Source organism: Staurois parvus, unplaced genomic scaffold (genome assembly GCF_062004578.1).
Source record: "Staurois parvus isolate SC_StPar_1 unplaced genomic scaffold, SC_StPar_1.0 ptg000669l, whole genome shotgun sequence".
Classification (NCBI taxonomy): domain Eukaryota; kingdom Metazoa; phylum Chordata; class Amphibia; order Anura; family Ranidae; genus Staurois; species Staurois parvus.
The window spans coordinates 490,669-503,651 of NW_028318465.1; the positions used below are offsets into that span (position 1 = coordinate 490,669).

The following is a 12,983-nucleotide window of genomic DNA, read 5'->3' on the forward strand; positions in this document are numbered from 1 at the left end:
GCTACGTCTGCTCCTATTTTACTTATTTTGTTAAACTGGAAAGGTGATACTCCACCTTCTATACATCGTTTTTATGGCATGGACCATCTAGTGCTGCCTCAATATAAGCTGATCTATAATGGACAGACCTCCCTAAAAACTTCACAAAAATCTGTCAGCCTTGGCTGAATGTGGCAGACTCTTTCTGGGTGGATACTATCTTATCACAACCACTGTCGCAGGGTTCTATGGTTTGAGTGGTGGAATTTAAGTGTTCGTAATCTCTTCTGGTGCGTATGGGGAATTGATGGCGTGCTGACTGGGTGTTTGACTGTTTTTGATTGTTAATCTGTTATGCTGCTGTTTTTTGTTTTGTAATTGTTACTGTTCTCTGTAAAGAGCTCATGGCCTAGCAATAATTTGTTGGTTGTGTCTGATCCCTTTCTGTGTACCCTTGCTCTTAAGTTTTAGGTTGCTGTTATTATTTATCATTTGACTCTCTTTTTTCCTGTTCTTGTTCGTGTTTTATAAATGCAAAATAAACTTTAAAAAAAAAAAAAAAATGAAAAGAAAGTAGAGGGGGGATTTGAATACGCTATGAATGCACGGTTAGCTTTCTAAACTAAAAGTGTTTGAGTTAGTATTAAATTCTCAGTGCTGCTGGCTCCTGCTCTCTCAGTGCTGCTTCCCTGAACTTCCAGCCTTCACAGGAAACCATTAGCAGTGGATAGTGTAATCTTGAACCAGTTTGTAGCTTGGGGATGGGAGGCAGAAACAGGAGAGTACCTTGCCATCCTAGGCTATGGGGTTATGTGTTTCTTGTAATACACACAGTCTAGGGAGACACAACTTTAGTCCTTGCATGCAAACGTGGCTCCAGCGAATACTGCAAGAGAAAGGAGATCCTGAAACTGGAAACCTGGGATGTTATGTTTATTTGAAAAAAAAAAAACACAAAACATGGTCATACTTACCTGCTCTGTACCTCCTCTTCTGGGGTCCCCCAATGGTGATCCTGGCTCCTCCTCTATGGCAAGTGGCTTGATATGAGTGCATTCGTCCAAGCTCAATCTGGAGCAGTGCTGTCTGCATCCATAGGCGCAACAAGAGTCAGTGCCTGAATGCCTTTAAAACCACTTTAAAATATAAAGAAACTGCATACTCCATAAGTGATTAAATTAGCTGCTGAAGGCACCTAAAAACAGAAGGTTTAAAAACACTAACTATTCTATCTATATATACACACACACACACACACACACACACACACACACACACACAGTTTCTACATCCTGGCAGCAGAATGCTGGAAGTAAACCAATGTTGGCTACAAGATGCTTCTAATGAATTAAAAGCAATTTACAAAAAAAAAAGCCATAAGGTTTATTTAAATAAAAAGTCAAGTAAATAGCTGATGGCCAATACAAAATCAGATGACAGTTTTAACATTTGTATAGAAAAACGTTTTGCAGCCAGCGAGTCAATCAAAAGCAATAACCCTTCAAAATTAGGGGAAAATATATATATATATATATTTATAGCAGTTTTGCCAAAATATTAGTCTATGTCTGTTCTGCTGGTCATTTTACTCTGCAGAATAGCAGTTCTAGCCCATGTCCAGCTTGGATGAGCCAACAAACAACTGAGGTAGGCTGGAAAATGAAATACACCAATACAAAATGTACAAATAGGACTTTAACATAGTAAAGTACAAACAGGACACACATTCCGTTATGTCTCAGTAAATCCCACTGTTCTTCAGATATTCAAAAATTAGAAACCAAGATACCATTTGCAATGTTGTATTTAAGTATATATCGGTATAAAAACAATAGCGAACAACTTTGATTATAGAAAATGTGTTTTGTTTCAACGTACAAAAGTAAATTCTGAGTGAATGAACACATCGTGCGGAAAATACTATCCTCAGTACTAGTATACAGAATCTAAATGGCAAATAATGCCTGTGCAGATAATGAAAACCCTGTACAGGCATTCATCTGAAAAGTTTTTGTCTACTTTCAGATATTTTCAACCACAGAATATAAAGTTTTAAACCAATTTCCATTTCAATAGATATAGCTGTAGAATAATCTTTAGATATTTAAAAAACCACATCAATTGGCAATTCATTTAAGAGACAGCTGTCATAAATAACAGTGCTATATTTTTCTGTAAACGTGAAAAAATATATTTATATTTGTTGGTCCATGTTTAGCTTCAGGAAGAGGAGAAATCCTCAACAAAGTAACTGGCAAAACAATGTTACAGGAGCTGTCAAAGAAGTTTCTGGTGAAGAATTTCCCAAACCATTCGTTTCCTAAAATATGGCATGTGATGCTGGAACAAAAACATAAAAAGAACAAAATTAAATTCCTGTAAAAAGGTTTAGTACACAAGCACAAAATAAAAGGACAGCACACGTGTTAAAACATGCTCAAAATGTTTTTGGTAGCAGAGCCAGGAGACAAATTTTCCTTGGTAATTTTATTATTTTTGTTGACTTATGAGGGGTTTATGTATAATCTTCATCAGCAACTGTAAATTGTAACTTTTCTAACTATATGTTAGAAAAGTTACAAAGCTGGAAATATCAGAGCTTGGTTTGATAGCGGTGTGTTTGTTGTACATAGACATTGAAACAAGTGATCAAGTTTTAGAGATAGCTTTGTATTGTATTGGAGGAATGTTTGGTGTGTAAACATGTGCATGCCACAAGAAATGTTCTATTATGTGAGAGGGGGCAACCACTAAATTAACTACCTTATCTCAGACTTTATGGGGCCCACATAACGATCTAGACCAGGCCATTTAAATCTCTTTGTTTGTATGAGGGCCACTTCAAAGTACCCTCTCTTTAGATATGAAATGGTGATGGCTATCTGGGGAATGTAGTTTTACCAGGCTATGACCTAAGGTTCCCTCCAAACGCTCAATAATGGAGGGAATTTTGATGAGAAAGCCTGAATCCAGCCGCCTCGGTGCCATGACCTGGCATATGTAATTTTATCACTAAAAGGGGAGGCTCTGGGATGGGGCTGAGTTATGTAAGCGATATGGGATGGGGAAAATGTCCAAACCTGGATGAGATGCGTCAGATATGGAAGATGGATTGGATAGTTCTACCAATCAAGATGGCCCCATGCAAGTCTATGGGAGATAAGTGTATATCAGGGTAGGTTTTGGAAGAAGACAAGAGAGAAGATCCACCGATCCTGGGGGCCCCCATGCTACACCATTGGTAAACATCAGGACATTTCTCTGGCACTTATATGTATACATGATTGTCGTATGTGTTGTCTGTCTTGCTGTTTGTGGGTTTAGGATTGGGTGAATCATATACATTTTATTTCTCTTTTTCTTATTGTTAAATAGATAGATTGTGGTATGTTAGTTTAGACCTCCCTACTATTCACCAATAAATTTTGGTTGTTGTGTTAAACCTTTCACTCTTGGTCAAAGAACTCTCATTAAGGTTAATCAAATCATATCAGAGAAATATGATATTTCATATTCCATAGATTTGGTCAACAATTTTAAAGATCATTTAAGTAGAACTAAACCTCTATGCCATGATGTGCCGATGAAGGGAGCCAAGTGGAAGTAGTCAACCGCAGATGATGTCCATTTTAAAAAATGGTGGTGTGGGAAGAGGAACACAGGCAAGATAGACCAGTAGCAGTGTGCAAGACCATTAAAGAAGAAGCAGCAATTATTATTATTATACAGTATTTATAAAGTGCCAATAGTTCACTCAGCGCTGTACATTACAAAGGGGACAGAACATGTGACAGATCAATACCAATACAATGCAAAACATGAGGGGATCGAGGGCCCTGCTCTTTCGAGCTTACAATCTAGGACGGAGGGGATAGTGGTACAGGAGGAGATAGCTGTGGGGGATGGAATGGTAGGAAGAGTGGAGGAGATCGGCAAGTTAGCAGGGGGTGGGGTAGGCTTCCCTGAAGAGATGTATTTTTAGGGTGCGCCTAAAGGAGAGGAGAGTAGGCGATAATCTGATGGGTTGGGGCAGGGAGTTCCAGAGGATAGGTGACACCATGGAGAAGTCCTGGAGGCGGGCATGGGAGGAGGAGACCAGGGAACTAGAGAGAAGGAGGTCTTGTGAGGAGCGGAGTGTGCGTGCTGGGCGGTAATTGGATATTAGGTCAGTGATGTAGTTCGGGGCAGTATGGTGGACAGCTTTGTACGTCAGTGTTAGGATTTTGAATTCGATCCGTTGCGCAATCGGAAGTGGAGGGATTGGCAGAGGGGGGTGGCGGAAACGGAGCGGTTGGAAAGGTGAATGAGTCTGGCAGCCGTATTCAGGATCGACTGAAGCGGGGATAGCCAGCGGCGAGGCAGGCCAGTGATAACTAAACTTAACATAATTGATAAGGTTGAGTAAAGATACCAGTCCAACTTCAGTGCGTTCATAAAGTCTTCAAACCCCCTTCACTTTTTTTCAATTTTGTTATGTTGCAACCTGATACTACAGTTGTTTAACCCCTTGATGCTGACGTTACACAAATATGCAGCCTCACAGAACTGGGCTTTGTCCTGTGGGGCCACATATTTGCTCGCTCCCAGCACAAAAGACCAGGGTGTCACTGAGAGCCCCAGGTCACGTTCTATCGGGACCCAGAACTGCTGATTTCGGGTCATATGATCAAAGTGATGGATCACTGTGATAGGTAATCAGAGGCTATCACAGCAAAGTTTAATTTTTCTTTATTTAAAACAAAAGAAAAAAAAGAAAAAATACCTAGATCAAGGTTTGATCTAGATCAGTGCCAGGGTAAATGTTTGGGTCAAGGTCAGGATTTTATTTTTTTAATTGGTATCAGTGTGTTTTAGGTAAAAAAAACAAAAAACAAAAACGTGTACTATTGTTTCTGGGCTGTAGTACAGCTTTGCATGCAGTAGGACGTGTGCTCTGTGAGCTCTGCATCCTGTTCGTTATCTTGATTGGCACCTCGTTCTCCGGCTATAACGGCATCTCGGGTCCCCAGGGTGTGCTCCGACAACCATGCTGTCACTTGGTGCCCCGATTATCCTGATCCGAGATAACTAAAATGGGGAAAGAAATTCAGGCCTTGCCAGAGTAGGGTGGGCAAGATGGCGGTACTCCGATCCATGCATCCAAGGAGAAGCAGAGGAAAGCTGCTCAAAAGTTCTTTACCAGGCCGCTCACCAGGGAAACTTCCCAGAAACAACTTCTGGACTCCGCTACTGATCCGACTTAGACTGTACAGGCTGTACACAGATCTCTCTTGCACTGGCAGACCGAGAGATCCCATCTTGCAGTCCCCGCAGGGAGTATCCCTCTATCCCAGTCTCATGGGACACAGCCTGCTGTTTCCATTGCAGATCATCCTGAACCCACCCTTAGAGACACAGTGGGTATCCCGAAGCACACTGCGGGCAAAAATCCTGTAGTCTTTATTGAAGCTTGACTGACCTCTACCTTTGGCAGTGATGCATTCTCCCCCATGTTTGTAGTAGAACGTGCAGAGTCCCAGCACGTGCTCCTCCGGTCAGCACTCCCCCTCGACCCTTTTTGTTCAGACTCCTCAATTACCGGGATAGAGATACCATTCTCTCCAGGGCCAGAAGCCAGGGTAACTTGTCAGTTGACAATGTTCAAGTATCCTGATTTTTCTGTGGAAGTTCAATAGCAATGCGCAATGTCAAGAAACATCTTCGGGCATTGAGCCTTCAATATGCCATGCTATATCCGGCTAAACTTTGCGTACTTGCGGAAGATGCTTCTCACTTTTTTGATCATCCTAATGCAGCCTTACAGTGGTTGGATGGAGTTGAACATCACCTAGCAAACTCCCCTGGAACCTGACCTAGGCACCCTGGTTGATCCTTAGTGCCTTAAACTCAGCTTACCAGAACAGCGAGCTATTGCTCTCATTTCCTTCCCGTTTTGTATATGATTTTTTTTTTTCCCACTTAAGTTGGGGCTCCTACCCTCTTGGGCTTTCCTTACAATTAGCTGCGGTGTGCTTGTCCACGAGACATTGTGCAAACCTCAACCTGTTTTTGGTCTCGAGGGGAACTTTTGGCCTCCTGACAGTTTCTTCAGTTATTATTATGGCTCTGTTGGCCTACATGTCGGTAATAGTTTCAGTATTCTCCCTTGTTTTGTTTATGGTTCACCTGGGATGTCTGTGTTTAGTGGAGTGCATGTTGTTGAGTTCATCTTCCCTGCTTCCTGCGGTTGTCCTCCTGGTTTCCCTGACCCATGTGATCTAGGTCCCTCCTACTGCCTACCAGCTCACTGCACCCTTTGGGGGGTGCTATATCTGTCCACGATTGAGTTATACTTCTCATTTTATCCATATGTATAATGTCTGTCTCCCATAAAGAATTGACGTTTTTATCCTGGAATGTAAGGGGCCTGGGAGATCAAACTAAAAGGGGGTGCTGTCTTCCATGTACTTAAACATTTAAAACCGTCTGTAGTATGTTTGCAGGAAACCCATTTAAAATCTGACACGATCGGTACCCTCCACTCTCGTTTATTTCCCCATACAATATCATTCCTTCCACTCCACGTTTTCAAGAGGTGTGTGTATCCTCATTTCTAACTATTCAATTTGTTCATGTGCAGGAGTGTATTGATGTGGAGGGCAGGTATATTTTCCTACTGTATACTTTGAATGGGTTTCGCTGCATAGTGGCTGAAGAGTAGGGCGGAGGGATATATACAGCAGAGGTCATTAAAAGCCTAGCTCAACTTATGGCCAATCATCCTGATGTGCCCCTATTGGCACTGGGTGATTATAACAATTGCTTATTCCCTAGCTTGAATAAAATGACCTTGGGCGGTAGGGGCAGACAATTATCCTCTCAGACTACCCCATTTGCTAATTTATTGGTGGAACTGGGCCTCCAGGATGTGTGGTGGATGAAGTATCCGACAGCAAAATGTTATTCATGTTTTTCTGCTACTTATGGTTGACTTTCACGCATAGATATGGGCCTTGGGAACACGACTATCCTGCCATATGTGTTTGTTGCTGCATATGAACCCAGGGCTCTGTCTGACCATGCCCCTTTCTGGGTCAAGCTACAGGTGTGTTATACCCGCTCTTCTCCACTGTGGAAGGTGAACCCATTTTGGTTGACACGGTTTCCAGAGTCAGAGTTGATTCTGAGAGAGTTGTCAGACTTCCTGCAGCGGAATGAAGGCTTGTTCCCACTGGGAATGGTTTGGGATGCGATGAAGGCCTTCCTACGGAGCTTGATTATCTGGGAGATTTCAGCAGTTAAGTGGAGATCCAGGGAATGGGAGGAAAAGGTACGTTAGATGTTCAACAGAGCAAGATTCAGATGATCCAAGCCCCTGTAATTGCACCTCCTGGAAAGAGGCCCAAGCCCTTTATGAATCTGTGCTTACTCAAGTGGCAGATAAGAGATATTTTTTGCAACAAAAATATTTTGAGGAGCAGGAAAGTACAGGGCACCTTCTTGCTCCTGTGGAGAGGTCACAATAAAGGGTGTCCACTGTAGACCAGATTGAGGATGCTGATGGCATGATCTGCACAAGTCATGTGGAAATCCTTAGAGTTTTTCATCACTTTTACAACGATCTGTATGCTTCTAAAACTACAGCCAGCCATTCTGAGCTTTTGCAGTTTCTAGACACACGCTTTTTTCCTGTTTTATCGGAGACTGACCAGAGAGAACTGGAGATGCCAATTACTGTTGAGCAGTTCTCTGAAGCTTTGGCAGGCACCCCCAGTAATAAGTCTTTGGGTTCTGACGGATTGCCATTCAAAAACTATAATAGATACGGTGTGCAACTCCTCCCGGCATTACTCCATGCCCTGAATGCTGCCATGGATGGAAATGATTTGCCCATGTCCATGAATGAAGCTGTTATTATAGCATTACTGAAGCCTGGAAAAGATCAATTAAAACCTGACTCCTACCGACCTATTTCTATTCTGAATACGGATGCTAAATTGTTGGCCCGGGTTCTAGCTCCTAGACTGGCACGGATTATTGGTAATATCGTACATAAAGATCAGTTGAGGTTTATTCCTTCTAGAGCGATTGCAAATTCAAAGAGAGTCTACGAATATTATTAGCCAATGCCGGTGACCAATACTGGGGGGAGGGCAATTTTGTCTTTGGATGCGGCCAAGGCATTTGATAGTGTGGAATGGCCTTATCTATGGGAAGTATTGTCTAGATTCGGCTTTGGTCCCAAGTTCATGAGCTGGGTGCGCCTTCTCTATGCGGCCCCTAGTGCTCGAGTCCAGGTTAACGGGGATTTGTCAGATTCCTTCAGGCTGCAGAAGGGAACGAGGCAGGGCTATCCTCTCTCACCTTTTGTTCGCTTTGGCCTTAGAACCTTTAGCAATTTTGGTGAGACAATCTCCGACATCGTCGGTTTTACAAGGGGTGTTCTTTTGGAAGACATCCCTTTTGCGGATGATACACTGTTATATTTGGGCGATACTTGCACATCCTTAGATGCTGTTCTGTCCCTTATTGAACGCTTTGGTGGATTTCCCAGCTTTAAAATTAATTGGCATAAATCAGTGTTTATGCCCGTGGATCCTGTAGAACTCCCCCTCCCAGCCTGTGTACAACACATCCAAGTAGTGTCTACATTTAAGTATTTAGGGGTGGTAGTCTCTCCTGATCCTAAGCAGTATATTTCTCTTAATTTTTTACCTCTACTCTATCAGCAGAAATTGAAGTGCAACAGTTGGTGCAACTCCCTCGGTCGGTGGTGGGTAGGGTCAATTTAATTAAAATGATTTGGGCCCCGCAACTTTATATTTTTCATAATTCTCCCATATGGATTCCTAAAATTATTTAATCGCATAGAGACCCAGTTTAAGAGTCTTATTTGCAAAAAAACAATTGTTCACATTGCAATATGGACAGGAGTTGTGGGGGGTTGGCGGTTCCTGAGCCCAGACTATATTTTCTGGCGGCCCAATGACAGCAACTGGTTGGCTGGGATTCGTCTGATAATACTGATCCCATTATTAGTTGGATTACCCTTCCCGATCCCAGCATTTTGGCTCTCTTACCTTGAGATAGCTCTACCGGTCCTTCCATCCATGGCTCCAACCGCAGACCTCTTGAGGCGCGTCTGGAGTAAGGTAAAAGCGTCCTTTCATATTACTGGCTCTTTCCTGTATACCCTTGTGGAACAATCTGCAATATGTAGAACTGGCTAAACTGGAGGTTTTTCATGACTGGAGGGGGTCAAGGCCTGAAATTTGTATCTCAGCTGTATTTGGGGGGAATCCTAAAGTCCTTTCCTCAACTGCAAATGGAATTTAAATTTACACATCAGCATTTTTATTGTTATCTTCAGCTACGCCATGCGGTACATGCTCAGTATTCGCTCTCTACCCTCACATTGACAGACTTAGTTTTTCTTAAGGATGTTACTCAGGCAACCCATAAGAAGGGCATGATTTCTCAGGTATACTCCCAGCTATTGTCCACAGTACAGGATCAAGCTAATCTCCCGAGCAGGGTGCAGTGGTCCCAGGATATTGGAGAGTTTGCTGGAGATGTCTGGGATTTTCTCTCTTTCTCCCCCTCACATACCAACATCGCAATGCTTATCGTAAGTTCCAGCAGGTATGCCAGGGTTGGCTGGATACACCTGGGCTCGCCCCTCAATTGATAGTGGACCGACTTTTGCAGGTGTGATATTTTATATCAGGTGTTTGGCTCCACTCCTCCCCCTGGGGAGCTCATGTGCATCTTCCATTCTTTTTGATGAGACGTCGCGGGTGAACCAGAGGTGGTTGTTGTGGTTTTTTTTGTTTTTTTTTTTTATTGTTTGAAGGCATGTTTTGGGCTTTGTTCCTTTCCCCCCTATTTTGTTTACATCTGGACAGGAAGGAATAAAACGTAAAAAAAGGAAAAAGCAAGGTATTGTCAAGAAGTTTTGGATGCTTGCGGTCTCGATTTTGTTTGATTACCATTTCTGTTATTCTGTTTATTATGGGATCTGCGTATCCACGTTGTTCTATTTATGTGTAATCCTGCTGTTGCAGTTATGTCATTGTGGATTCTGCAAGTACAGTTCCATTTTCTCTATTAACTTGACAATAAAAGTTGTTTGGATTATAAAATAAAAAAAAAAAAAGCGTTCGTAAAATCCAGATGCACCATGTTCATAGGCCCACTCCTATCCAATTTACAGCTTACCTCCTCCTGGAATTAAAAAGGTTGGTCTGGCAAGAACAGTCCTTCCGAAATCAATGTTGATTACTAGTGATATTTTCATCAGCCTATTCTTGCATGTGGTTCCTTACCATTCTCTCTAATAGTTTACATACTGATGTGTTAGGCTGACTATTCTGCATTTTCTAGGACTACATCTTGGCCCCTTTTTGAATATTGGTACCATGCTTGCTTTACGCCAAGCAGTTGGTACCATTCCAGTCAGTCATATTATAGCCTTTTTTAAGGAAAGCTTACGGAGTTATTTGAAAACCATCAGGTTTAAGCCATCCAGCCCTAGTGATTTATTCATATTACATTTTTCTCGCCTTTTTGAACACTAGTCTCTGTCAGTCACAAGGGTACATTCAAAATACTGTTATTAACAGTACTATCTTTGTATAACAAAATGTATTTAATACAGTTGCCTTGTCCTTGCCACTTGTGACCAACTTACCTTGATCATCTTTAATGGGGCCCAATATGTTTTGGCCTCACCTTTTTACTATGAAAAGAATTCAAAAATGTTTATTACCCTCCTCTTCAATGTTTCTGCAATGTATTCTATTTTAACGGCCCCGATTCCACTCTTTCATTTCTTATTGTATTCTTTGTAGTTTTAGAATATTTATTAAAGGACAGCTTTTTTCCATTGATAATACTTTTAACCTTACTGTTCCAGCCACCCAGGTTTGACTTTTGTTCGTTTATTTTTGTAGCCCATTATAACAGCTGCTACTGGGTGGAGGGGGTTCACTTGGCACTGTTACACCCTGAAAACCAGTGTAACATGTTGTAAGATTGAGTTAGCATTTTAACCTCCATCAGCAAAAGAAGTTATATGGATGCTGTAAGTCAGAAAACAAACACACACACGCTAAAAACCATGTTAGAATGACACAGACAGGAAAGCTGGCTTTGGTATCACTGTGTTTGGAGCAGGACCAGTATTTAGCTTTAATAAGGTAAGCGTAGTATTTTAAAGGGGTTAATAAGAGGGATTTCATTCAGCTTAGGGTTTATATTTTAGGCGGTAAGAGGTAAAGGGAATAGGGAGAGTCGGGTGAGTGCTGGGATCAGCTTTGTAGTCATGGCACATGTTGTTTTCTGACATTTTTTTTGGTACCAAACCCAACAGCAACTGTTTAACGTATATCAGGGAGAAAAAGTAAACAAAAAACCCATCGTGTCTGTTGCTATATTCTGTTCGAACCATGGATTTCGCTACTCACAATGTGCATGTACCACTATGTGCAAAGAGGAAACGGTTACCTGTGTGAAGGAGATGGGCTTATCTTTGGTAATGTAATCTGCATATTTGCAGGCAAACATTCCACAGTCACTTCCATTCATTTGCTGGGGAATTTCCTAAAGAACAATACAGGTGTGACATTCAATCATACAAGAACCTTCAAAAAAACTACTGTCAGCTAAATGCCAATGCTTTCAAACACATCAGGTATCAAAATCTAAAGATCATTTACAAATCAAAATCCCATATAAGAACTCTGTAGTCTACAGAAACATAAGTTGGACAGAAACGAGGAAGGCCAACACGGTGCCAGTAAAAAAAAAAAAAAAAAAAAAAAAAAACAACAAACAAACAAAAAAAATACAGAACCTGCTTCCTCTAGCCAACGAAGGTCTGTAAAAACCTGGCATACATGCAAAAACATATTATCCTATTACAGAAAATTTATAGCAATAGCAGCAATGGTGCCTAAAACAGCATTCAGTAAGGAAATAACTAATTCTGCTCAGATGTTCAAAGTAAAGCATTCAGTTTGTATATGGGTTTTTGATTTGTTAACCACTTAGCCTCTGGAAGATTTACCCCCCCTTCCTGACCAGGCCATTGTTTGTAATACGGCACTGCATTACTGTAATTGACGTCATGCAACGCGGTACATAAATGAAATTTATTTCACTTTTTTCCCCACAAATAGAGCTTTTGGTGATATTTTATCACTACTGCGGTTTTTTTTTCTGCTATAAACAAAAAAGACCGTCAAATTTGAAAAGAAAAAAAAAAAAAAAAAAAACCCCCACAATAATTTTTTGGCTTCTACTATAAAACATATACAATAAAAAAATGAGAAATAAAAAACATGTCTTCATAAAATTTAGACCAATATGTATTCTGCTACATATTTATGGTAACAAAAAAAAATCCCAATAAGCATATATTAATTGGTTTGTAGATTGGTTAGGATTATATGTAGAGACTGCCTGTGAGTTAAGCTACCTGCTGTCCAGAAAGAGTAACCACTTTCCTTCATGATGTCTTTTTAGAAGTGATTTTTTTGTGAATGCTTTCTTGGTTGCAGAACGACACCAATATTAGTAAGTGGGCAAATTCTAGTTTACTATAAAAAACATTCTGTATGCTTTTTCATTGATATTTAGGTATCAAAAACATACCCCACATCTCTTACTGCTCAGAGACCATCCATTACAGTCAAAACTGAACCCTTTCTTGTCTTGACTCTCTAGCTTTAGATATTGCCTGCAAAAAAAAAAAAAGAAATAAGCTGCTTTGAAATGTGGGGGATGGCCATACGAAACACGTTAAAACACAATTTCCCAGGGTAGCTTAAGTCCTCATAAACACTGGGCGTTTTTATAGCTACTGTTTTTGGCTTTTGCCGTTTTTTTCTACAGCTAGTAAACCCCCGGCATGTTATCATATATGTCCACGTACAAAGACTAATCAACATTTTTTGGCAGGGACGTTTTTTGGCTGAGAAAAAAAAAAAAACACAGCACTAGTGGGTTTCTAGGAGAGTTTTTTT

At 41.1% G+C, this 12,983-nt stretch overlaps 1 protein-coding gene across 1 annotated transcript in view; it reads right to left on the bottom strand.

Moving 5' to 3' along the window:
* Positions 1–1,337: 1,337 nt before the first annotated feature.
* SENP1 (SUMO specific peptidase 1) overlaps positions 1,338–12,983 on the bottom strand; it is a 67,237-nt gene continuing 55,591 nt past the window's right edge. Inside the window, exons 16-18 of the mRNA XM_089652032.1 lie at positions 12,613–12,697; positions 11,464–11,559; positions 1,338–2,319 (exon numbers count right to left, since the gene is read on the bottom strand). Of these exons, the coding sequence (XP_089508158.1) occupies positions 2,257–2,319; positions 11,464–11,559; positions 12,613–12,697 (244 nt within the window). The 3' untranslated portion in view covers positions 1,338–2,256. The remainder of the gene's footprint in view (positions 2,320–11,463; positions 11,560–12,612; positions 12,698–12,983) is intronic.